Here is a 26,525-nt window from a genome sequence, read left to right on the forward strand (position 1 = left end):
ACTTAATAGGTACATTGATCATGACTCGCAGATGACCCCTATTGATTTTGAGGTCACTAGGTCAAAGGTCAAGGTCACGGTGACCCGAAATAGTAAAATGGTTTCCGGATGATAACTCAAGAACGCATACGCCTAGGATCATGAAACTTCATGGGTACATTGATCATGACTTGCAGATGACCCCTATTGATTTTGAGGTCACTAGGTCAAAGGTCAAGGTCACGGTGACCCGAAACAGTAAAATGGTTTCCGGATGATAACTCAAGAAAGCATACGCCTAGGATCATGAAACTTCATGGGTAGATTGATCATGACTCGCAGATGACCCCTATTGATTTTGAGGTCACTAGGTCAAAGGTCAAGGTGACCCGAAATAGTAAAATGGTTTTCGGATGATAACTCAAGAACGCATACGCCTAGTATCATGAAACTTCATAGGTAGATTGATCGTGACTCGCAGATGAACCCTATTAATTTTCAGGTCACTAGGTCAAATGTCAAGGTCACAGTGACAAAAATCGTATTCACACAATGGCTGCCACTACAATGGACAGCCCATATGGGGGGCATGCATGTTTTACAAACAGCCCTTGTTGTTAAACATTTAGTTATAAATTGAAGCCCATGCCTTCTTAGGTTTTATTTTGAAACTGATAAAAGCATTAAACCCTTCTACACAAACACATAAAAAAATAAGATTTTTGTTTTCAACTTATTAATAAGTTTTATTTCATTTTCATCTGAGGTCTGTAAATTTCCACGTCAATTGAAAATATTGGCAGTATTTCTACTATGTGGGTAAAAATTTAGTTGAAATCTTTTTATTTATTCTTTTTGCATCTAAGCCTATTTATTTAAAATTAATTGCATAAAAAAGGCATAAGGTAAAGCTATTTGTGTATAGTCTGTTATTGATGACTGCAACCAACTTTCACAATTACATGTTAACCTTGACTCAATATGCAGGGGAACCAATCCATGACCACCTAATGAGTAGACTTACACCATATCCACTGCCACTGCAATTTTGGAGTTGTGCAGGGTATATATTTGTGTCATTCTGCAATAACTGGATTTAATGCATGTGTGTAAAGTGTCGTCCCAGGTTAGCCTGTGCAGTCCACACAGCATATCATGGTTGACTCTTAATGGTATTAGCCTGTGCAGTCCACACAGCATATCATGGTTGACTCTTAATGTCCCAGGTGAGCCTGTGCAGTCCACACAGCATATCATGGTTGACTCTTAATGGTATTAGCCTGTGCAGTCCACACAGCATATCATGGTTGACTCTTAATGTCCCAGATTAGCCTGTGCAGTCCACACAGCATATCATGGTTGACTCTTAATGTCCCAGATTAGCCTGTGCAGTCCACACAGCATATCATGGTTGACTCTTAATGTCCCAGATTAGCCTGTGCAGTCCACACAGCATATCATGGTTGACTCTTAATGTCCCAGATTAGCCTGTGCAGTCCACACAGCATATCATGGTTGACTCTTAATGTCCCAGATTAGCCTGTGCAGTCCACACAGCATATCATGGTTGACTCTTAATGTTGTCCCAGATTAGCCTGTGCAGTCCACACAGCATATCATGGTTGACTCTTAATGTTGTCCCAGATTAGCCTGTGCAGTCCACACAGCATATCATGGTTGACTCTTAATGTCCCAGATTAGCCTGTGCAGTCCACACAGCATATCATGGTTGACTCTTAATGTCCCAGATTAGCCTGTGCAGTCCACACAGCATATCATGGTTGACTCTTAATGTCCCAGATTAGCCTGTGCAGTCCACACAGCATATCATGGTTGACTCTTAATGTTGTCCCAGATTAGCCTGTGCAGTCCACACAGCATATCATGGTTGACTCTTAATGTCCCAGATTAGCCTGTGCAGTCCACACAGCATATCATGGTTGACTCTTAATGTCCCAGATTAGCCTGTGCAGTCCACACACCATATCATGGTTGACTCTTAATGGTCCCAGATTAGCCTGTGCAGTCCACACAGCATATCATGGTTGACTCTTAATGTCCCAGGTGAGCCTGTGCAGTCCACACAGCATATCATGGTTGACTCTTAATGGTATTTTTTGTTTAAAGGAAGCCTCTTCTTAGTGAAAATCCAGTTTAGGTGGACAAGGTGGATTTAACAAAGTGTCATCCCTAATTAGAGCTTGATTGGTCATTGTCATCTCGGGTACTACTTACATGTACCCCGGGTACTCTTAAGTTAACTTATATGTACCCTGGGTACAGAAATTATACTAACAGTTAAACACGTACCCGGCCGATTACGACTTTACCCGAGTTTTATTCCCACCTAAAATGCGACGTTGTAAAAAGCGCTATGGAATATGAAACAATATTCTCTTTGAAAAAAAATAAATTCTTAAAATGCTTTTTTGAGTAGGAGTTTTGATAATAAAGAGGCCATTTTACAGAATATTGATATAAATATGAACAAAATTCATTTGAAAAAAATAGCCGACAACGACCAATTTAGCGTTATAATTCTCGGGTATGTTTCAGTATATTTTGCGTACCCGGGGTACATTTAAGTTTACTTAAGAGAACCTGGGGTATATATAAGTAGTACCCCAGCCGACAATGCCCAATCAAGCCTGATTAGACTGTGGGGACTGCACAAGTTAATCAGGAACGCCACGAGGCTCATGCATTAAGCCTCATTTTCCCAGAGTGTGCCTTATATTTAATATAAAAATCATGTTTGTTCAGATGTGAATGAGTGCGATGACCAGAACGTGTGTTCACAGGGCTGTGTGAACATCCAGGGCTCATACATGTGCAATTGTGAAACAGGCTACACCTTGGCATCAGATGGGCGCACCTGTGTAGGTGAGATAACAGTCTATTTCGATATATATGGTAGTCCTTAAACTTGTTTTCCTATGGTAAAATATTCCATCCTTATATTTTTCTATTACGGGGGGACACAACTTAAGGGATGGCATAATTTATCAGCATCAGCAGCTGCAATACCATCATATTTAAAATCCTGGCTTTTTACCTGGCATTTGCATGAATTTAAAAGGCAGATTTTAAAGACCTTGTTTAATCCTTCTATATTTGACCCCCCCCCACCCCTTATCTGTGATGTATTGGTAACCTGCTGTGGTCACAGTGTAGTAAACCTTTATTGTGCACCAAAGGGGTCGAAACATTAACTTCTGCTGCAGCAGAAAAATCCTGCTCGACCACCATTTATTTTTAGATTATGACATCAGCCAATCAGAATCAGATTACACATAGGCATGAATCATGTAACGTTGGTGCAATGGATCAACCAAGTGTGCATGCTCCTACATGATTTATAAATTTTAAAGCTTAATTATTATTTTATGAACAACTACGAAAAAAGGGTAATAATTTATTAAAACACAGATTATGAGTTTGTTCCAGTTTTTATGCCCCCATTTCGATGAAAAGCGGGTATACAGTTTTCGCACTGTCTGTCGGTCGGTCGGTCAGTCGGTCAGTCGGTCGGTCGGTCAGTCACATTTCGTGTCCGCTCTCTAATTCAAATAGTTTTCATTCGATCTTTACCAAACTTGGTCAGAAGTTGTATCCAGACAATATCTAGGTCAAGTTGGAATATGGGTCATGCCGGGTCAAAAACTAGGTCACGGGGTCACTTAATGCATTTCAATGATTAAGCATGGTGTCCGCTCTCTAATTGAAGTAGTTTTCATCTGATCTTTACTAAACTTGGTCAGAAGTTGTATCTAGACAATATCTAGGTCATGTTCGAATATGAGTCATGCCGGGTAAAAAACTAGGTCACTGGGTCACTTAGTGCATTTCAAGGATTTAGCATGGTGTATGCACTCTAATTGAAGTAGTTTTCATCTGATCTTAACTAAACTTGGTAAGAAGTTGTATTAAGACAATATCTAGGTCAAGTTCGAATATGGGTCATGCGGGGTCAAAAACTAGGTCACGGGGTCACTTAGTGCATTTCAAGGATTAAGCATGTTGTCCGCTCTCTAGTTTATGTGGCTTTCTGATTTATTTTGATATTTTAAGACATTTTTATGCCCCCGAAGGAGGGCATATAGTGATTGGACTGTACGTTCGTCTGTCCGTCCGTCTGTCCTTCACACTTTGCGTTTAGATTTCGAAAAATGCGCATAACTTCTATGTCGCTTCAAATAGCAATTTCATATTTGGCATGCATGTGTATATGGACAAGGCCTTTCCATACGCACACAAATTTTGACCTCTGTGACCTTGACCTTGAACTTAGGGTCAGCGTTTAGGTTCGAAATCTGTGTTTAGGATTTGAAAAAAAACTAATAACTTCTACCAAGCGTTTACACAGTTATATTTTTATGTAGTGACAAAGTTACAGTTGGGGGCATCCGTGTCCTGTGGACACATTTCTTGTTTTTAAAGTTACTGTCAGGTTTATTTCGTTTCCGTATTGGTAGCTTATGTTGTCCGTTTGTAAGCTCAAATTTGATTGGCTGACGGGTTCAAGGGCTTATTCTAAAAGTAAATGCTGGTTGAGCAGGAATTTTCTGCTGCAGCAGAAAAAATGCTGCTCGGGCAGGAATTTTGCTGGTCGAGCAGCATCTAGATACTGCTTGAGCAGAAAATAAGCGTTCGAGCATCATTTTTTTCTGCTGCAGAAGAAGTTAAAGTTTCGACTCCTTTGGTGCACCATAAACCTTATCAACTGATAGTCAGAACACTGCTAAATTGAAAATATTAGAAAGCCATTGGTTAGTTGAATGATTGAACAGGTTGCAGATAATAAAAGAAAATTTTATTGTAAAAAAACTAGACATTTTAGAGTAGGCCTTTAACCCTCTCCTGCTCTGAAGCAAAGTGTAAATATATGCTTAATAGCTATATGTAACCAGCACACAACAAGAACAGCCTGCGAGTAACTTGTAGTCTGTGAAGGTTCTATGCTGTTTGCTGCTCATCAGTATCTCAGGATATCAAATGAAGCCTTTAAAACTTGATTCTTTTCAGAAAGGTGTTAAATTTAAATTTATTTTCTAAGGGACTACAAATCATCAAGTGCATGTCTGAGTGGTAAATGGTAAAGCCCAAGGTTTGAACTCAGTCCCTGCCTGTTACAGATGTAGACGAGTGTCGGCTGTACAGTGGTGCTGGTGCTGGTGTGTGTTCGGGCGAGTGCATCAACACCCCAGGCTCCTATCAGTGTAGCTGTCCCAGTGGCTGGAGGATCATGGGCAACCAGAGGTCATGTCAGGGTAAGCAGCAATCTCCAAGCAGAGTTGTCGTTCCTTGCTCTCACATACAATCTATGCCATCACAAGAAAATCCTACAAGATTTGGTAGGATTTCTTTTTATGTCCCCCAGTCTATACTGGGGGACAGATTGTGTTTGCCCTGTCTGTTGGTTTGTGTAAAACTTTAACATTGGCCATAACTTTTGCATTATTAGTTTAGTTTAAACCATTTATTTTAGGGGGATTGCATCATAAGCCTCAGGCTTATATAAATGCTATCGAGCCCGTTTCCTGGGCCTATAACCAGTACTTGGTGTCATCTTGGGAAGATCCAAAGACAATCCCCGAGTGGGGATCGAACCCATGCCCTCCCGATCGCTAGGCAGACACCTTATATATAACACATCGGCGAACTTTGCAATATTGAAGATAGCAACTTGATATTTGGCATGCATGTGTATCTCATGGAGCTGCACATTTTGAGTGGTGAAAGGTCAAGGTCATCCTTCAATGTCAAATATATTGGGGGGACATAGTGTTTCACAAACACATCTTTTGTTTAAGTATAAAATTATGAAAAGTTAAATCATTTTCTTTTATAGTTTGAAAACAGTGTTTATGTTTAGGTTTGTAATTAAAAAAATAATTACCTTAATTTAAAAAAGTAAAAATAACAGTACAATTTTTGTACCACGTGGTTTGGCTATCATCACGTGGTCGGTTATGAAGGCAGGGATTTGATCCAGCTAGTCAAATCTCTGCGCTAAGGTTTGGTAAGCAGAGGAAACTGTATAATAAAGAACTGCAGATCATTACTTCAATAAACCTTCATAAGAAAGTTGCAATTGGACGAAGTTGTTTGCAATTAACTAATGACATGCACAATTGTAAGTTGCAAGAATGGTTACTGGTATACTGTAAGTTGTAGCTCACTTCTAAGACTTATATGGCAGTTTACTGGCTTTTGATTTGTATCGCCGGCACAGTTTGTTTAATGTTGAACTGTTATTTAATGTTTTAGTTTTTCTTTTATTGGAGTAACAAGGTATTTTGAATAAATCAAGAATACATTAATTAAAAGCTATTACATCATCAATAGACATACAACTGTTAGTTCAATAAAAATGTGTACACTAATAAGAGTTCAACTGTCATATTTTGCTATAAAACAGCCTCTTAGGATTGTAAATGTGTCATTCATTACACTATTGTACGATAACTAAACACTTATGGACTCCATTAGTACACGTAAAATGTTTTTCCTTGCCTCAGAGGTCACACTTAAAGGTCAAGGGTTGAATGTAACCTTCAAAGAGCTTGTCTAGGCAGTAACTTTGTCATTCATCATGCACATTTAAGATACCATACATGAGAACAATGAGAACGCAGAGGTTCTTATGGGTCACTTATTATGTTTTTTATGCCCACGAAAGAGGGCATATAGTGATTGCAGTGTTCATCTGTCTGTCTGTCTGTCTGCCTGTCCGTCTGTCTGTCCGTCTGTCCGTACGTCCTTCTGTCTGTCTGTCTGTCACACTTTTGCGTTTACGTTTCGAAAAATGCTCATGACTTCTATGTTGCTTCAGATGGAACCTTCATATTTGTTTTGCATGTGTATATGGACACGGCCTTTCCATACGCACACAAATTTTGACCCCTTTGACCTTGAACTTAGGGTCCGCGTTAAGATTTCCAAATCTGAGTTTAGGTTTTGAAAAGTGTTTTTTGGAGTCATAAGTCTTCTGATGGAGACAGCTCTTGTTTGTTGTAGCAAATAGATAGGTATATTATACAATTAGCTTATTTCTGGGAAAAAGGGGCTAAATGCCTTTAAGTGAAATGTCCTCCTATATTAGCCCATGCTGTTTGCACAGGTTAATCAGGGACGACAGCTTCCGCCTCAACTTGATTTCTTTAAGGAAAGACTTCCTTTAAATGAAAAAAACTATGCAAGCGGAAAGTGTTGTCCTTGATTAGCCTGTAGGGACACTTGACGCACATACATGATGCCCCGTTTCCCAGATCGCTGATTGAATGGTTTCAAACTATACCCTGGATATGGATACAGGAAGGACCTTTGCTTTTTCAGATATTGATGAGTGCGAGGATGGCACTGCCCGCTGTGGCAGCGGTGAGGACAGCATGTGCTTCAACACGAGGGGCAGCTACCGATGTCCAATGGTCAGGTGTCCTGCGGGATTCTCACGCTCCAGCCTCGGACCTCGCAGAAATAGGCAAGTGACATAACTCTGGTGTAAAACAAGATCTTAAAACATTACCCTTTTCTACGAAATATTGCTTATATTGTGCAATGTTAATTATAGGATTTACAGATATTATGTTGCATGACTTTTTGTTTTCATATTTATATTTTGTTTACAGACTTAATTATATTTTTTTACTAGTATTTGTGCTTTAGCATGGCTTCTTATATGCTTAATATAATGGAAAAAGAAATGAAGATTAAAATCTGCATTTTTATATGCTTGGGTATCAGGGAGCATGGTTAAGTGTTTATAGTAGACCTGTACAGTCTGGTTTTATTTACATAATGATTGTAAATGAACACGATAGTATTTACTGTACAATACTAATCTTTAAGTTTTGAGGGAGCAGATTTTAATATTTTCATTTCTCTCTATTTATAGTGTGCGCTGCAGACGCCTTAGTTTCACCTGTCGTCAGGGAGACACGGAATGCCTGAATGCCCCAATTTCCCTTTCCTATAACTTCCTCACGTTCCCCACCAACGTGCGCATCCCGACCGACCTATTTTCGATGTCTGGGCCAAGCACAGCAGACAAGACCTTCAACTGGTACCTCAACATGACCAGTGCTCTCCCCCGCCAGACCGGCGTGAACCCTGCCACGAGGCAGGACTTTGATCTTCGTATTGGCAACAACAACGCCGTGGTGGCTCTCATGAACCGTGTGGAGGGCCCGCAGGATATCGAGCTGCAGATAACCATGCAGATCACTGACATCTATTCTGGCTACACGGGAAACGCCATCTCTATGATCTACTTGTATGTTACAGAGCCTAGTGTGCTTTAGGACCATGCATGTGTTCAACAATATTAGCTGTAACATTTTTTATCAATCTTGGTAAAACCTATTGTATGGAACAAGATTGTGCTTATTGTTAAGATGCAAATACACTTTTGAAAATCATCATAACTGAACCTATATATAATCTTGATATCTTCATGTGAGAAATGACGGGCATTGAAATCATTCTTCATGTATTGTATTTTATACCCAGCAAATTTATCAATGAGAAATGCAGTTAGAAATGAAAGTGCCAGTCATTTGTCTGCTACACTGTGAATTATGGATATTTTTATAAGATTTGTTGGTTGGTATGAATACCAGTATACCACCTGTATTGAATTATTGTTATGCATCTCTTGTAATGTACTCACACAAACATTGAAAAAATGCATTCCATATTACTCATGTTGAAACAGTACATGAACTTCATTTGATGTGATGGATTTAGTTAATATACTTAATTAATGTTTTTTTGCACCCACAAATCATTGCTTTGCTTTTTTTAATTAAATGATTTTTTAGGATGCACATTGTGTATACCTTATAAAAGCCCCATATATCTAGTAAATAAATTAAGTTGTGAAATACTTAGATTTAAAAATCTACTTGAAAATTTATGGATGTCCAATAAATATAATAACTGTACTTAAATGAGTTGTGTTTTTGCTCCATCATCAAGTGATCAATACAAAACTTATGTTCATTTTATTATACCCCATCTAAACGAAGTTTAGGGGGGTATATAGGAGTGAGCTTTTCTGTCGGTCGGTCCGTGTCCGCTCTCTAATTCAAGTAGTTTTCATCCGATCTTCACCAAATTTGGTCAGAAGTTGTATCTACATGATGTCTAGGCCAAGTTTGAACATGGGCCTTGCCGGGCCCAAAACTAGGTCACGTGGCCACTTAGTGCGTTTTAAACATTCAGCATGTTGTACGCTCTCTAATTCAAGTAGTTTTCATCAGAGCTTCACCAAACTTGGTCAGAAGTTATATCTAGATGATGTCTAGGCCAAGTTCAAACATGGGTCATGGCAGGTCAAAAACTAGGTCACGGGGTCACTTAGTGCGTTTTAAACATTGAGCATGGTGTCAGCTCTCTAATTCAAGTAGTTTTCATCCGATCTTAACCAAACTTGGTCAGAAGTTGAATCTAGATGATGTCTAGGTCAAGTTTAAATATGGGTCATGTCGGGTCAAAAACTAGGTCACTGGGTCACTTGAATTAGAGAGCAGACACCATGCTGACATTCAGCATGGTGTCTGCTCTCTAATTCAAGTACTTTTCATCCAATCTTCACCACACTTGGTCAGAAGTTGTATCTAGATGATGTGTAGGTCAAGCTCAAACATGGGCCATGCAGGGTCAAAAACCAGGTCACGCAGTCACTTTGTGCGTTTTAAACATTGAGCATGGTGTCCGCTGTTTTTTGTGAAGACAACATGCAAAATATTCTGTGTCAATGCGGCTTGTGGGGGTATTCGTCATGTCTGTGACAAAGCTCTAGTTACATTTGCACTTTATATGAAACACTTTCACACTGATATTTACCATTACCATTTCACATTGCAAAGTAGGTACACCACAAAGCACTGATATTTACCATGACCGTTTCACATTGCAAAGTAGGTACATCACAAAGTTGTGTTCATATTCGCTGTGGAAATTAATGGTTTGAATTGTCACTCAAAATACAATCTGTTTAATCAGCAACAAAAGTGATTGATTAGTCAATCATGACATAATGTGTATTTTTTTGAATATGAAGATATTTGCTGTTGCAACTTTTAATATTAAAATGTGTGCCTGTTTTTTTGCAAAAAAGGAATGGTTAAAACACAAAACTGGCGATGTTAAAACATACACAAATAATAGGAGTTTGTATTGACATTGTTTCGAAAACTGACATCATAGTCATAGCTGGTTTGTAATTTTGCTACTACTCTTCATATAATGAAGTAAGATCCTGAATGAGAACAAAGTAGAAGAATAAAAATACCAGTAAAATTACTATAATTTTACTTGTGAAATTTATATTACAATACATATAGTTACTTATTAATCAAACCTTCCTATAATATTAAATGATTAAAAAAAATGTTCACTAAGTAAATAAAAATGATTATTTAATTTAATGTAAATGGTAATAACTTTACAATAGATCTATGATTAGTTACTTTGCAACTCTATATTATTTGTATGACAGAATAAAGACAGGTACAATTTTTGTTGACAAAAATTTCATGAATATTTGACCAACTGGTTGATAAGACTATCTCTGGAAGTGTTTTACATAGTACATGTATGTTCCTACTCACATTACTTTTTACTTTAACATTGTGAATACTCTTATATTTTTGTGTGACTGATCAGACAGTCCCAACAATCACACCTATTTTGTTGATGATATTCAATAACTTGCCTATTAAATGAATCATTATTGTGTGTTAAGAAGCGTTAAAAACTGCTTTATACATGCTTTATACCTAAAGGCTTAATATTTCATGATTTAACAGAACGTTGAATCTTTTGACTATTCTGTTGATTGTTTTAAACCATATAAACCCTAATCTAACAATTTCAAAGGTCTTGCTGTCAACTAACAATCTGTACAAACTGTTAAAGAAATTTTATAAATATTCTTTAACAAGTTCCTGTCAATTGATAGAAATATGACACAAATTCCATTGTTAAATGGTACTTGTAAAATGTTAAAAAGGACACACAGACCGAAACACACATGCATAAACAGGGACAACACTGAAAGCTCCTTCATCGTTCTATGAGAGGCAAAGGCAAAATAATACTCTCACGTTTAGTTGCAATTTGTCATTAAAGTGATTATATTCACTATATGTTTCACCCAAAATGATTTTTATCTGCTTATAAATACCTGCTTATCAGTGCATTGATCATGCTAGTTAACTAAAGACACTGATCTTTTCCAAACAAACAAAAAATGAAAAAAATGAAGCCCAATACTTTTTTTTAGCATAATGAAACAGCAAATATAAATGTTATGGTCAGTTTTTTGTATGAAAACAGATTTTCAGCATTTTTTTCTTTGCAGAAATTATTCAGAATTGTGTGTTGCTATGACTGTCTGACCTTGGATAAAATATACTTTCCATCAATTGAATTTGGTAACATAAAAAATGAAATCTTCTAAAAATATACATATTAATTATTAAAATATTAATTCTGCAAAAATGTATTTTTATAAGCTTAAATGCTGAATTCATGATTGCCCCGTCATGTCTGATAAGCATTGCTATAGGAACTCATAATTTGGCGTGCAAGTTACATTCAAGGTGAGAGACTTGCATGTTTAAAAACGTGTTTTGTAATAATGTTAACATACTTTTAAGAACATACTGATCATTAGGTTTCAAAGTTATTCTTTATTAATGGTTGATGACTTACTAGTATTGAGATTTCTGTGATGTTCTGTGAAACCTGTCTCTGTCACTCTCCCATCAACAATTACCATACTAGGTACCCTCCACAAGCCCTACCTTCATAGTCACCTTTACAAATTGTATTTAAAAAATAGAAGCTTAGCTATGTTGAGCTTAACTTTGTGAGTTTTACATGAAGAACTTATTTTTGCTGCCTGTTTACAACTTGTCTGTTTAACCCTTTGTATTTAACTTGATATTTTATTTATTTATTATGCAAACATATTCCTTAATTAAACAAATATTTATCTTCCAAGTTACGTTTAGGTACACTCCAAATTTGTCTTCTACATCCAGACTTCTTCATCTTCTGTGTTTTACATAAGACTTTCTATCTGTGCCAGTGACGTAGAGGTAGACTCTGACTCAGTCCTCTGCCAGAAGTTCTGCTCCCCCTACGACCGGCTGTGCCTCCACAATGAGACTACCTCCGTGTCGTACCACTTCTTCTCGCTGCCCTCACTTCCCGTCGTGGAGCAGCCCTCCATCCTGCTCAACATTACAGCGCAGGGCTTCATTCTTGTGCCTCAGATGTTCCTGCACATCGTCAGCGGCAACGATGATGGCTTATTTGACACGATGGTACAGGCAGAAATAGGTAGGGAGAACACAGGCTGTTTAACACTTTACCACTTAGATACGTATTATGACACATTAATTTTGTAGTGGCCTTAGTTACAGTAAATTCAATACCTCTCTTACTTAATTCAAGTTCTAAAGGCTTCATTTCCAACCCTTAGTTACTGATGAGCAGCAAACAGCATAAAACCTGAACAGACTGCGAGTTACTGGCAGACTGTTCTGGTTTTATGCTGGTTGCAAATGCCATTTTCACTTTGCTACTTATGGGGGAAAGGGTAAACTAACAGTTATGTCCCTCTCCTGTCTAGGTTCAAAGCAACAAGAGATGTGTTTGTCAGAAACACAATGCCCCCTATTGCGCTGCTTTGAATCCATAAATTATGACCTTGAAGGATGACCTTGACCTTTCACCACTCAAAATTTGCAGCTCCATGAGATACACATGCATGCCAAATATCAAGTTGCTATCTTCAATATTACAAAAGTTATGAAGAAGGTTAAAGTTTTGGTTAAAGTTTTTTAATTTGTTTTTTTGACCTTTGACCTTGAAGGATGACCTTGACCTCTCACCACTCAAACTGTGCAGCTCCATGAGATACGCATGCATGCCAAATATCAAGTTGCTATCTTGAATATTGCAAAAGTTATGACCAAGGTTAAAGTTTTCGTTAAAGTTTTGGGACACACACACACATACACTGACAGACAGGCCAAAAACAACATACCCCCGATCTTTTGATCCGGGGGCATAATTAGGAGATAAATTGTAATAATTGATTTATAATGGCTGAAAACATAAGAAATGCCCAAATTTAAAAAGGCAATTTTTGAGACAATGAGTTATTTTGCCCGTCCTCCATCCTTCGATATGCGCTATATAGGTAAAGATTCGACATAGAGATTTATCATAAATATTTGTGAAGCTTGCATGAAAACCTTTGGACATAAGAAATGCCATGGCAAATTGATTATTGAACTTGACAGGGATATATTAGACGTACATAGATTTAGTTTTCTTTTGAGAAACACACAAGTGCCCTGGTACAAACAAAATTGACCCAATAAAATCCTTTCAAAATTGCATTGCATATCAACAGCTAAATATTATTTATATGAAACTGCCATTGGTGAATGAAGAAACTGCCAATGGTGAATAAAACATAACTGACTTTTTGTACCCAGTTAAAACTTTAAAAACGTTTTTGCAAAATTCAAATATCTTTTTAGTTTTTGCAATTCTTATAAAACATGGAACAAGATTAAGTTTAGTTGGTAACAACTGATTTAGAAAACTCTGAAAGATTATATCAACTGTAATGTAAATATACATACCGGTAATATACCTGTGTAATGTAAGGAAAATACTACATCTACTGAGAAACGCTATTATGACATTAGTATTGTCTTCATGGTAATGTTTGTTGTGTGATTATCTCAAGAGCTAATGATAAAGATTTCCTTTTGATGTCTATGATAATAACAACAAATATTAAATGTTTTTATTCGCCTTTCAGCTTCATTTCGCCTAGTGAAACCTCTTGTTGGTCCTAGAGAAATGTCTGTGATGTTACGACTAGAAAACAGAGGCTACATTGGCAATAGGCTGCTGTCTGCACACAATGCACATTTGAAATTATTTGTATCCAGATTTGATTATTAAATACCAACTGACATTAATTGTAATTGCATACTATACTATACAACTTGTAAAGGAAATGTGTAAGTAAGCCTACCTATAAAACAAATGTTAAGAAATATGCATTAATGGGTAAGAACAAAAGTACATCACGATTACAGCTTATTTATTTTGTACAATTATACCAATTCAAATGGCAATAACAAATATACAAAGCAATTATGTAATATAGTTGCAGTAACTACAAAGTGCACACAAATAGTTCTACTGAAACTATTTTTACAGTAAACATCTCCAGACAACTCTCAGCAGTGTATAATAATAAAAAATAGAAATTTCAAGAAAAATTGTTTTATAAGCACAAAATGGATATTCAATATCCCAGATAATGTACAATGTTATGAAATAAAATGTATAAATAACTCACTTCACAATCTTGCAAACAAATGTAAAAAAAAATAAAAAAATGAAGAGTCAAGCATATTCAAATCATATCAGATAAGGAAAACTGCCGCCAGTGCAGTGGTCAACAATAAAGCCATTTTTTTAAAACAAACTTCAAGTACGAAAACAGTATAGTACTTCTAGTTCATGATTTTAAACTTTTACCAGAAAAGGAATAACAAATGCATGCTAAAGTAGCCAAATCAGAAGGAAAATATGTTGTAATGTTTAGCATTTGCATCAATCTGAATGAAAAGTTAAAATTTCTTAGTAAAAAGTCATCATCACACTAGATGTACAACAATGGCAAATATCACACTAAAACCAGAGTCTTTTAAAGAATTATTCATAAATGTATGTCCATCTCTGTTTGATTCTCCCCTTCTCCATTAGAGTCATTGGCAACTTCACTTCCAGGATTAGATTTAGAGCTTGCGGTTTCTTCGTTTCCTCCAGATACCGCATTTCTAGTAGTTGTGTTCTCATTCTCATAAGACTCATTTTTGTTGGGAATTTGGTACTTTGAATCATCCAAACCCTGAAGGCTGGACTCAGAGTGGCTTTCACTAAGCCTCTGAGACGATGTCCCAGAGACAGTCTGGCGATCTTTACTGGACCAACTTCTGTTAGACCTCTGAGACCTTGAACTTGCATTGCTTGACCTGTTGGAAGATGGAGAACTACTGTGTACTGCTGGTACATCTGCTGGGATCATAGCCCCAGAAGACTGGGCCTTAACAGAGATGTTGGGCTGATTGGCGAGTTTTGATTGGTTTAAGTTGGTGTAAGAGTGTCGTTGTCGAAGTGATAAAGAGTTTGGCTTGGGTAGGGCACTGTTCCGAGTTAATGTTCCACTGAAACCATGGTTGATATGTGAATTGTCTGAAATGAAATACATACAATGCATTGATATGTTACATTCAGCATCATAATTGTTAATTGATTACCCAAATCTTGATTGAATTAATTTATTATAGCCAATGAAGTGAATGTAAGTATGGGTCCATGTATTTATGAAGTAAAATGAACTCGAATGAAACTATTACAAATATCAGGGGACATGAAGGAAGTACTTTGGTTTATCACTACACTATCACTATTTATCTGATTACATGTATTAAATTAATATTGACAAACTAAAAAATTGTGTCTTCCTCATCCCATTAGCAACTGAAGATTAAGTGTCTTGTTCACAGATTATTATTTTTTAACTGCATTATGTTAATTGACTTACAAAACTATAACACTTGTTTATAGTTTTCATATATATATATAATATTTGCCATTTCTGGGTGTAAATCCTGGGAGCAAAAGCTAGATCTAACACTACACCATGTGGACTTTTGAGTTTGAATAGTACTTAAATGCAATCTCAGTTGTACACATTTTTGCTGAATTTTCAATATAAAGTGGTTTAAAGGCATTATTACTTTCTGTTTTTTATTGATGATTTTCAATAAACGCACATAATATGAAGTAGCCTATAAAATGTTTCTATACCTTTAATATATTTCATTGTTGAACTTAAATACAATAACATTAAACTAAGTTGATTCAATTACATCCAAGAAACTTTTGTATGTAAGGATTTCTTGTATAAAAACGTGGTAATGGATTATGTGCATTCAAAACCACATTAAAGCTCTTGCATAAAGAAGATGCTAATTAGTGAATCAAAAGATTGTATTAAAAATGCTAGTATGTTTATACCATACCAGGCGTGATTGAACAGAATCTTGTTTTCAATAATAAAGCGACATATTCAGTATCTGTACACTATGCTAGGTGTGGTACAGCCTAAATATTTGAACAGTTGAACATAAACCCATCGGAATGTTATCTCTGAAGTGTTGTTATCGCAGCTGATAGAGTCCACAATGTTCATATGATCTGCAATCATAATCCATTTTAGCAAACTGCAGCCAATTGAATGTCTCTAGCTACATATCTCTTATGTAGTTGTAAAAATATTTCCGTTACATGCATTTAACTCACAAATTATAATTATATGCATTTTACAATTTTAGTTCATGTGAAGCTGCTCAAACATGACTCACAGCTTCCACTAAAAACACATCTACATTATACATAGCTTGCTTTGATTCATACATTAGTACTGAAACACGTCTAGCTAAACTAACACAAAGAACGCAAACTAAAGTAAACAAGACATGCATGGATCAAAATATCGTAACATTTCATTCCTGTGAGACAACTTATTCTTCTAGCTGCAAAAGAAAGTTTAAAACCTAAATAGATTTTACAAAATCAATGTGTGAAAGGAGTTTAGGACAGACTCTGTTTTAAAATCTTAAGTTTTAGAAATCATTTTTTTAAGAAAATACTAATTAACTCCAGAAGTGATCATTTAATATTTAAAAAAGTGTAGAAGAAATTTGCCAGTATTAAAATATACAATAAAATAATAACCCAATGCAAAAAATATGGTTAGATATTGGTGTGGTTAGTAAGATATATGCATGTAGTTAGTAACATTCCATCCATGAGCAAATATTTGTTAAATGTATGAATTAATTTGGTTGTCAGTATTTAATAGACTTTGTATTAAATAATAGCACTTTGTACAAGATAAAGAATATTTTCACAGTTTATAAATGATTCACAGTAATTCTCAATGCTTCCACAAGAATGTCAACAATTGTGCCACAGCCTTTAATTATTTAATTTGTTCAAGAACTTAATGTATAGTCTGAAAATCATGTATACTTGTAATAACATGACTATTGCCAAGCAACATATGTCCCCTACCGGCTCCACCATTGTCAGAAATTCCAGCATTGTCAGATATTTTTTTTGTTTTTGTTGCCAGAAGAACAAAATGAAATGATGTGCATAATGTCCATATTGCCATCTATCCATGTTTCAAGTTTCATGAACAAATATTAAGAACTTTTAAAGATATCGCAAGATCCAGAAAACCACCATTTTCAGCAGTATTTCTAGTCTATTTGTTGCCATAGCAACCAAAATATTTGACGTAGGAACAAAATGAAATGATGTGCATAATGTCCATATTGCCATCTATCCATATTTCAAGTTTCATGAAAAAATATTAAGAACTTTAAAAGTTATCGCAGGATCCAGAAAAGTGTGACAGACAGACTGAGTGACAGACACACAGACAGACACACAGACAGACACACAGACCGCAAACCATAAGTCCCCTCCGGTGAAACCGGTAGGGGACAATAAGCAAAAAATGCAAATTCACTATTATCATATTATCAGAACAAATCAACAAATTAATAATGAAATGACAAAATATGCTGATATGGACAGAAAGACATATACATTTAAATAAAAATATCATTCTATTATATTATTAAACTATACAGTGAGTTACACTTATATTGGTCTTGTCAATTACTCATCACCGAAAGTTTCAACTGCCTTATACAGTTTGAAACAGATGTTTAGTTATTAACATAGCGCAAGAACCATATTTTACAACAACTTAAAAAAAAATCATTTAAAATAGAAACAATAAATATGATAAAATAATAATTATAGATATACATGAGAAAGTTAGCTTTGTGGGATTAGTAAAAACCATTGTGATTGACTTGACTACCAGAGTATAGCAGATATGTGTCTTTAATATAGTCATAATTACCGGTATTTGTTTTCTTGCTTCATTTTAAAAAGAAAGAAATCTCTTTGTGTCAACACTTTACTATGGACAAAGTTTAACTACAAATACATTTATAAAATAGCAAAAAGCCAGTTTTTATTATTTATGTTTAGTGCTTCTGTCAGATTTTTTCATTCAACAAATAGGTTTTAATACCATAACAGTCGAAACAGATTGATCAGCTTTTTTCATCTGATTCAATAATTGAACACACAATCTTCATGATATGCGTAAAAGACTCTGTTAAATCATATCAGCCACAAATGATTACATCACACCAAGCCATACAACTAGACACGTGCTAGCGTTATCAAAGCCACAACTACACACATGATAGAGGTATCATGGCCCATCACTTTCTTACCCAACTACTCACACGTTTCTAATTATCTGAAAATGAATAACAATCTAATTATCTGAAAATGAATAAAATATCCCTTGCTAAAGCTTACGGGTACATAGTCATGGAATGATTTTTTTGTGACAACCAAAGTTATCAAAGATATAATTACCACAAGTTGTAGTTATAACTGACTTGCAATTGAAACAAGAGATGTGTTTGTCAGAAACACAATGTCCCCTATTGCGCCGCTCTGAAGCCATATATTAGACCTTTAACCTTGAAGGATGAACTTGACCTTTCACCACTCAAAATGTGCAGTTCCATGAGATACACATGCATGCCAAATATCAAGTTGCTATCTTTAATCATGCAAAAGTTATTGCAAAACTTTAACCAAAGTTAAAGTTTTGGGGCACACACAGTGAATGAATGAATGACAAACAGACAGGCCAAAAACAATATGCCCCCTGATCTTTCGATCCGGGGGCATAAAAATGGTAGGTGTCCATTTTTAAGATATAATTATATAAAAGATAGTCATGAAATTCATAATATGTACTGAAATTCAGTAATCATTCGTGCTGGTGGCTGGCAAAGTATGCTTCTTTCAAAATTGTATCATAATGGCCTACAATTATTAATAAGATGAGCAGAAAATCTTTTTCTATAATTTTGGTTTAAGTTTCAGAAAAAAATTATTAAAATATCTCTACATAACTAAACTTGGCTGAAAAAGTGAACATAATAAAGCATGCTTATGTACATAATAAAAAGGAGAGTATTTTTATGCACCAAGAGTCCATAAATTATCATTTATATCATACAGATTTTAACTATTATTTAAAGAGCTAGACATATAGTGAACACAAACAAGAGGGCCATGATGGCCTTTATCGCTCCACTGCTGAAAAAAGGCTGAAAAAAATATTCTTGGCATGTGCAAATACTTAAATATAGGCCCTATTTAAGCACATGTACACTTGTGTGACCCCATGGGCTGGGTCAAATTTAACCCCAGGGGCATAATGTGGTAGCCCTAGACCCTAGAGTTAAGGACAATAATATTTTTAAAGTTTTTACAAAATAACCAAGATATAAGCGTATAATTTATAATGTTCAATTATGTGACCCGCGGGTCAGGATCAAATTTGACCCAAAGGGCAAATTTGAAAAAACTTGGTAGAGGACTATAAGATGTTACTGCATACCAAATTTGGTAGCCATAGTCTGAATGGTTTTCGACAAGATTTTTTTTTTAAGATTTCACAAAATAGGCGCTTTATAAGCGTTTATTCAATTTTGTGACCCCCCCCCCGGGCAGGGTCAAAGTGTTGACCCCAGGGGCATTATTTGAACAAATTTGGTAGAGGTTTATTAGATGTCACTACATACCAAATTTGGTAGCCCTAGGCCCAATGGTTATGGACAGAAATTTTTCAAAGTTTTCACAAAATAGGACCCATTCAAGCGTATGTTCAGTTTTGTGACCCCCGGGCAGGGTCAAATTTGACCCAAGGGGCATAATTTGAACAAACTTGGTAGAGAACTATAAGATGGCACTACATACCAAATTTGGTAGCCCTATGCCTTATGGTTAAGGACAAGCAGATTTTTTTTAAGTTTTCACAAAATAGGCACTATATAAGCATACAATAGATTTTGTGGCCCCCAGGGCAGGGTCAAATATAACCTCTGGGGCATAATTTGAACAAACTAAGTACAGGACTATACAATGTCACTACATACCAAATTGTGTAGCCCTAGGCCTAATGGTTATGGACGAGCAATTTTTTTCACAAAATATGCATAACATAAGCATATAATCAATTTTGTTACCCCCGGGGCAGGGTCAAATTTGACCCCAGGGATAAAATTTGAACAAATTTGGTAGAGGACTATGAGATGTCACTACATACCAAATTTGATAGCCCTAGGCCGGATGGTTATGGACGAGAATATTTTTGAAGTTTTCACAAAATAGGCCTTATATAAGCATATGTTCAATTTTGTGACCCCCCGGGGCAGGGTCAAATTTGACCCCAGCGGCATAATTTGAACAAACTTGGTAGAGAACTATAAGATGTCACTACATACCTAATTTGGTAGCCCTAGGCCCAATAGTTATGGACAAGAGCTTTTTAAAGTTTTCACAAAATAAGCCCTTTATAGGCATATATTCAATTTTGTGACCCCCAGGGCAGTTTCAAATTTGACTCCAGGGGCATAATTTGAACAAACTAAGAAGAGAACTATTACATGTCACTACATATCAAATTTGGTAGCCCTATGCCATACGGTTATGGACAAGTAGATTTTTAAAGTTTTCCCACAATAGACCTTATATAAGCATATGTTTAATTTTGTGACCCATGGGGCAGGGTAAAACTTGATCCCAGGGGCATAATTTGAACAAACTTGGTAGAGGACTATAAGATATCACTACATACCAAATTTAGTAGCCCTAGGCCCAATGGATATGGACAATAAGATTTTTAAAGTTTTCACAAAATGAGCACTTTATAAGCATATATTCAATTTTGTGACCTCCGGGGCAGTTTCAAATTTGACCCCAGGGGCATAATTTGAACAAACTAAAAAGAGAACTATTACATGTCACTACATACCAAATTTGGTAGGCCTATGCCATATGATTATGGACAAAAAGATTTTTAAAGTATTCACAAAAAAAGGCCTTATATAATAAGCATATGTTCAATTTTGTGACCCTCGGGGCAGGTTCAAACTTGACCCCAGGGGCATAATTTGAACAAACTTGGTAAAGGACTATAAGATGCCACTACATACCAAATTTGGTAGCCCTAGGCCCAATGGTTATGGACGGGAAGATTTGTAAAGTTTTCACAAAATAGACCCTATATAAGCATATATTCAATTTTGTGACCCCCGGGGCAGGGTCAACTTTGACCCCAGGGGCATAATTTGAACAAATTTGGTAAAGGACTATGAGATGTCTCTACATACCAAATTTGATAACCCTAGGCCAAATGGTTATGGACGAAAAGATTTTGAAAGTTTTCACAAAATAGGCCTTATATAAGCAAATTTTCAATTTTGTGACCCCCGGGGCAGGTTCAAATTTGACCCCAGGGGCATAATTTGAACAAATTGAAAGCGGTTCACTCCAGGAACATTCCTGAGAAATTTCATCAGAATTGGACCAGTAGTTTAGGAGAATAAGATGTTTAAAGGAAAAGTTAATGCACGCACGGATACACACACGCATCACGACGGAACAGGACCATGACATAAGCCCCGCTGGCCTTTAGCCAGTGGAGCTAAAAATACATTCAGAAATTTCATGACAATAATTTACAATTATAATAAAAATATTTTTTTATATACAAAGTATTGCAATAGGGTCATTGCATAAACAAGCTTGCAGAATTCATCCAATTCCTCAGAATGTAGTACACTAAAATACTGGGCATAGTAACTATTAGCATAGGATTTAATTATTTAGAAAGAAACACACTATCCAAATTTATGTTAGTTTTGTTCAACAAAATAAAACATTAGAAAAAGTATTCACTGTCTCTGCACAGCATAATCGGAAATGTTAAGTGCAAAACTGTAATTCAAAATTAATTTTAATTCTATGCTATTGTATGTGCATGTAAACCATTCGTAGACATAACCTCCTAATTTCTTAACATTTTTACACACATCAGTAAGCTGTTTTGCAAAATCAATCAGGCTATTCACTGATGCTTTTCAAGAATTTATTATGAAACTTTTTCATTAGTTTTAAAGAGAAGTTGTTAGTAACACATATATCAGACACTGCTTAAAACATTAGTATTCCAAATTTATCCCAATATAAATGATGCCATTTACCGGCTGAACAATAGTTTGTTTTGTTTTATTTAAGTTGGATTTTTTCGCCATTTTCAACAGTATTTCAGTCATATTTAATACAGTGTTCAGATTGCAAACTCATATTTTTCCTGGGATAGCCAGGTTACCAGTACTAAGTACACACACGTTTGCCAATAACTGACATCTGCACTACAGGAATCTGAAGTAGGGAGAGAATGGCTGTAAAAAGGATTTCATGACACAAAAGATATGTGGCCAAAACTGACATCCTCGGCTCAGTAATCCAGTGCTCTACCAACCGAGCTAGCAAGCAGACACTGAACTACAGATGAAGTAGTAAATGTATAAAAACAAGAGAATTTAATATAATTATTACATAAGGAGTCACATTATTGGTATAAAATTGACCTGAAAAAATATTGTATATAGTGCTTGTCTCTTTCAACCTTAGACGCAGATTTTACAACTGAGTGAGTAATTTTGAGTTGTAATGCCGAAGTTCTTTCTAAATGGGTAAATGATTATTTAAAGCTTGCCTGGATTTCAGTAACTTAAACTCTAGATAAATGTTAGCTTAACGATGATGTGTTAAGACTTTCCCAAATTATTGCAAATACTATTCCATATCTTTACCTTTTTTGCTAAACGAACTAAGCACAAAATACAATAAGCATTGCACTTGAAAGTGTTATTTAACAAAGACCGGTTGTAACATTTTCTCCCTTTTATTACTATAAAATATTAATTCTGGCTTGTCTAGAAAATTTGCATAAATGCTTATTTCAATGACTGTCTATCAATTAGAAACCATTGTAGTAATGGTTAACAAGTGTATGTCAAGAATGTCAATGTAATAAACTGTGTCTCATTTAGGGGAACAATTCACAATATCCTGTTACCTCTCCACTTTCTGCCGTAGTTCATATCTACAATGCAAACATGTTTTCACCTTTCATTCACATGTTGCTTATTCTAAAGCCCTTGCAACAAACGCCTTTGTCCCAAACATGATATTAAATGATATACACTAACATACTTGTCAATTCTGATGACATTGTGTTTGTGGGTTTTTTACCTAAGGCTAACAAATAAACATAAATACCAAAGTCCACATGCATTGATTGTACATCTGATCATAAACTCAGTAAGCCTATTTCAAAATTGCCTGCATACATGAATTAAAATAACATGTTTCGTAATTGAGAAAGAAAAAAACTAAGGTAATTAAGAACGATCTGATCAGTAACTTTACAATTCATGTTGTTATTCTAACAGTACATGTTTACAATCTTTATACAAATCTTGATCCTAAAATGATTAACTGCTTAAAGGTTCAGGGTCAGAATCCAAATATTGTAGTGAAAGAAAGAATTACCTCCAAATTTTCAACCAGGTAATAAGCGATAGATTTCTCTACTAAAATTCCACACGATGGGTCTACCTACCTTCCTTCAGTTTCTTGAACTCTGGGAACATCCTGGCTTGTCTGGCGGCGATAACGAAGGCCAGGATGGCCAGAATGAAGGCGTCAAAGATCAGAACTATTGCAAGAATGTATGCCCAGCGGATCTGGCACTTGTCCATACTGTAGCGTTTAGCATCACTGCCGCAGATACGGCGAACATCGTCATCATCAAAACCAGATGGATAGACAAGGCAGCCCACTGCCATGAAGATGGCTGCAAGAATAAGACAATAATAAGGCAAAGCAAATATAATTTTATAAGACTCTTGAAACAGGTTTAATGCTGATAAGAATATCACAGCAGAACTGTATCAAAATCTGAATATGTTACAAGTTTACAACTGATTACATGTAGAGTAATTAATTTTATAAATGGCGCAACAATAGAGCAAGGAAAGGTTGCCACAACAGCAAGCATTTTGTTTTTCATAGAGAAATATATTGTATTGTATGAAGGGGCTTTAATTAGGGCTCGAATTTAAATCATTTGGCTACTGTCAATTTTTTTAATTGCTTTGCATCTTTAACCATTTTTTTTTTAAATATGAACACACACATTAAATGTTATTGTAGTTTACACTCTCACACTAGCTTAAGAGAATTAAAAGACCAATACAGATTGATAAAAGTTGTCTTTTATTATTAATATTTAACAGCAGAAAAAACCAAAAGTAAGATGATCAATTGAAATTACCTTTTGGTGAACTTTTCAAGAAACAAAGAAGTTCAAACAAGTTTAAAAGTGTGGGATAAATAGAGTAATCTTTTTTCCACTTTTAACCTAAAATCTAAAATTGAATGTGAATACAATTAAATAATTTAAGCAACAAAATCATTAATAACTGAACTGGTAAAACCGAAACGTTTTTTTGGCGGTATGACAACATCCGACCAAATTGATAAGCCTGATAGGGCTGTATTTCTTCGCTGATTAGCGATTATCTTGCTTGAAACAGCTGGCAGAATTTTGAAAATAATAGATTAAAATGTATACAACAACTAGTTTAAATGTTATGTTTATTTTGTTAACTTGCAATGAACAGCAACAATTAGTATAAGCAAAATTGAACTTTTAGTGCATATGGAGAGTGTGACACTGCTCAATTGAAGCCCTGATGATCAACTGACCAATTAATAATTAAGCGTTTTTTTCCTTATCACTCACATAAACATAAAAGAATATTTCAGCAAAATACCAATTTTTAGCTGTTAACAGACAGGGAGTTGACTGACCACAACATTTCATGAAATAACTTTTTGCACACAAGTTAAAGAAACTTTAATAAACAGGTTTTATAAAATGGATCATTATTCTTAATAATTATAGTCAGGGGTTATTTCTGTAATAGCCGTCCCATACTGTGTAAAACCTCTGAAAATTTAGACTAAATTGACTGTATGCTGATCTGAATGTGTAAAAAACATACACGTGACAAAACAGAATTAGCTTATTAGCAGATGTTGTTTAGTCGTTTGATATTAATAATGCCTTGTACTTAATGTTGGAACCAGTCTCCTGTATTAATGGCTGACATTCTAACTATAAGGGAATATATATGTGACCAATTAAATGGTTTAAAAAAATAGTGTATTTGAGTGTGTTTGAGCTACAGGTTTGAGAGAGCCTAACTGTTGTGTAGTGCTTACCTGCAATCAGCTGAAGACTTCCACAAATGCGCAGCACAATTCTGGCTTTCAAGAACAGAAACAGCGCCATAAGGATGATGCTGATGATGAACAGCAAAGCGGCGCCTCCAATAAGGAAGCTTCCGACCTGGAAATAGGCATTCTTGATGGTGTTGAAATCAGTAAAACTTCCTTGACATGTGTAGTCGGAGCCTTCTCTGCGTTCACACCATTCAAAGAGTCCGAAGTAACCAACGCCTGGACTTTCCTGTGTATCCCCAAACCAGTATGGCTGAAGGAAGGCCACTATGTTGAGAATAGTGTAACACGCAGCGAAAATGAACCATGCCACAGTGATTGCACGAGAGTTTCGAACATAATTCGTGTGATAGATCTTTGTAACCTCAGCATTCCATTCGTTTTCTCGATCCATAATGGTTTATTAATCGAAAACAAAAAGTTTATGTCCGTCGAAAATTATCAGCGGGTGAGGTTTACCTGTTTACCAGGTGCTTCTAAAAATAGAGCTGTCAAACCAGTTTTCTAATTATGCGACATATTTGCGTCCCCTTAATGCGAATATTTCTGAAGATATAAATACTAGTTTCTAGATTCTCTAAAATTTAGAGTAAGTAAATAAATGTGTGATTGCTTTGGATAGTAGTATTATGCTGAAGAATACATTAAAGTTTATAATTATTTGTAATTCGAAACAAACTTTTCCTTCCCGTCGCCCAGTTTTGTAAGTGTAGTTTACGGTTCATAATGGAATTCCGGTAGTTTCGCACGCCATTATTCCATACGCAACAGTATATGTTACATCAGTATCTAAGATAAGATAAGATAAGATTTATTTCCAGTCGGCGAGAGTGAATAAAAACAATTAACATAAGCTTATGCAGCTTGTACAACCGACTATAAAACATGAAGAATAAGGATAACAATTGTACAAAAGCTGAAAAACTGAAATCAATTTGTAAATTAAAAGACAAATATACATAAAATATAAAGCATGATATTATAACATCCGATATGGATATTTAAAAAAGGTTTAGATTAATCTGCTTAAAAGTCAGATAATTATTTAATAAAAAGAATAAAATATCCACTAGATATGTTGTAAAATAGGTAGTAGGTTTAAGCAATTGTTTCAAGTATAAAGCATTTATAATACGGCGTTGTTACTTGTCATATAGCATTTAGTT

The 26,525-nt window shown here is 35.5% G+C and overlaps 2 protein-coding genes across 5 annotated transcripts in view; one reads left to right on the plus strand and one right to left on the minus strand.

The window, feature by feature from the left end:
* Positions 1–14,660, plus strand: part of LOC127878851 (fibulin-5-like) — a 41,485-nt gene extending 26,825 nt beyond the window's left edge. For 2 of the 3 annotated variants that reach the window (XM_052425394.1, XM_052425378.1), the window contains exons 13-16: positions 2,743–2,862; positions 5,115–5,249; positions 7,318–7,462; positions 7,877–8,924. In XM_052425394.1, coding sequence (XP_052281354.1) covers positions 2,743–2,862; positions 5,115–5,249; positions 7,318–7,462; positions 7,877–8,282 — 806 coding nt within the window. In that variant the 3' untranslated portion in view covers positions 8,283–8,924. Of the gene's footprint in view, positions 1–2,742; positions 2,863–5,114; positions 5,250–7,317; positions 7,463–7,876; positions 8,925–12,079; positions 12,334–13,831 lie in introns of those variants that run through there. The other variant, XM_052425386.1, reaches the window with a different exon arrangement.
* On the minus strand, positions 14,103–25,895 carry LOC127878916 (LHFPL tetraspan subfamily member 3 protein-like). 2 transcript variants are annotated; one of them, XM_052425469.1, is made up of 4 exons: positions 25,342–25,895; positions 23,675–23,908; positions 23,129–23,155; positions 14,103–15,279 (listed from the first exon to the last, which is right to left on the minus strand). In XM_052425469.1, exons 1-4 carry the CDS (start codon positions 25,751–25,753, stop codon positions 14,744–14,746), a joined length of 1,209 nt encoding a protein of 402 aa, XP_052281429.1. In that variant the 5' UTR covers positions 25,754–25,895; the 3' UTR covers positions 14,103–14,743. The 2 variants fall into 2 exon arrangements, with proteins under 2 accessions (XP_052281429.1, XP_052281438.1); XM_052425478.1 differs by lacking the exon at positions 23,129–23,155 and having other exon boundaries at positions 25,342–25,891.
* Positions 25,896–26,525: the final 630 nt, after the last annotated feature.

This window comes from Dreissena polymorpha, chromosome 1, assembly GCF_020536995.1.
Source record: "Dreissena polymorpha isolate Duluth1 chromosome 1, UMN_Dpol_1.0, whole genome shotgun sequence".
Taxonomy (NCBI): Eukaryota; Metazoa; Mollusca; class Bivalvia; order Myida; family Dreissenidae; genus Dreissena; species Dreissena polymorpha.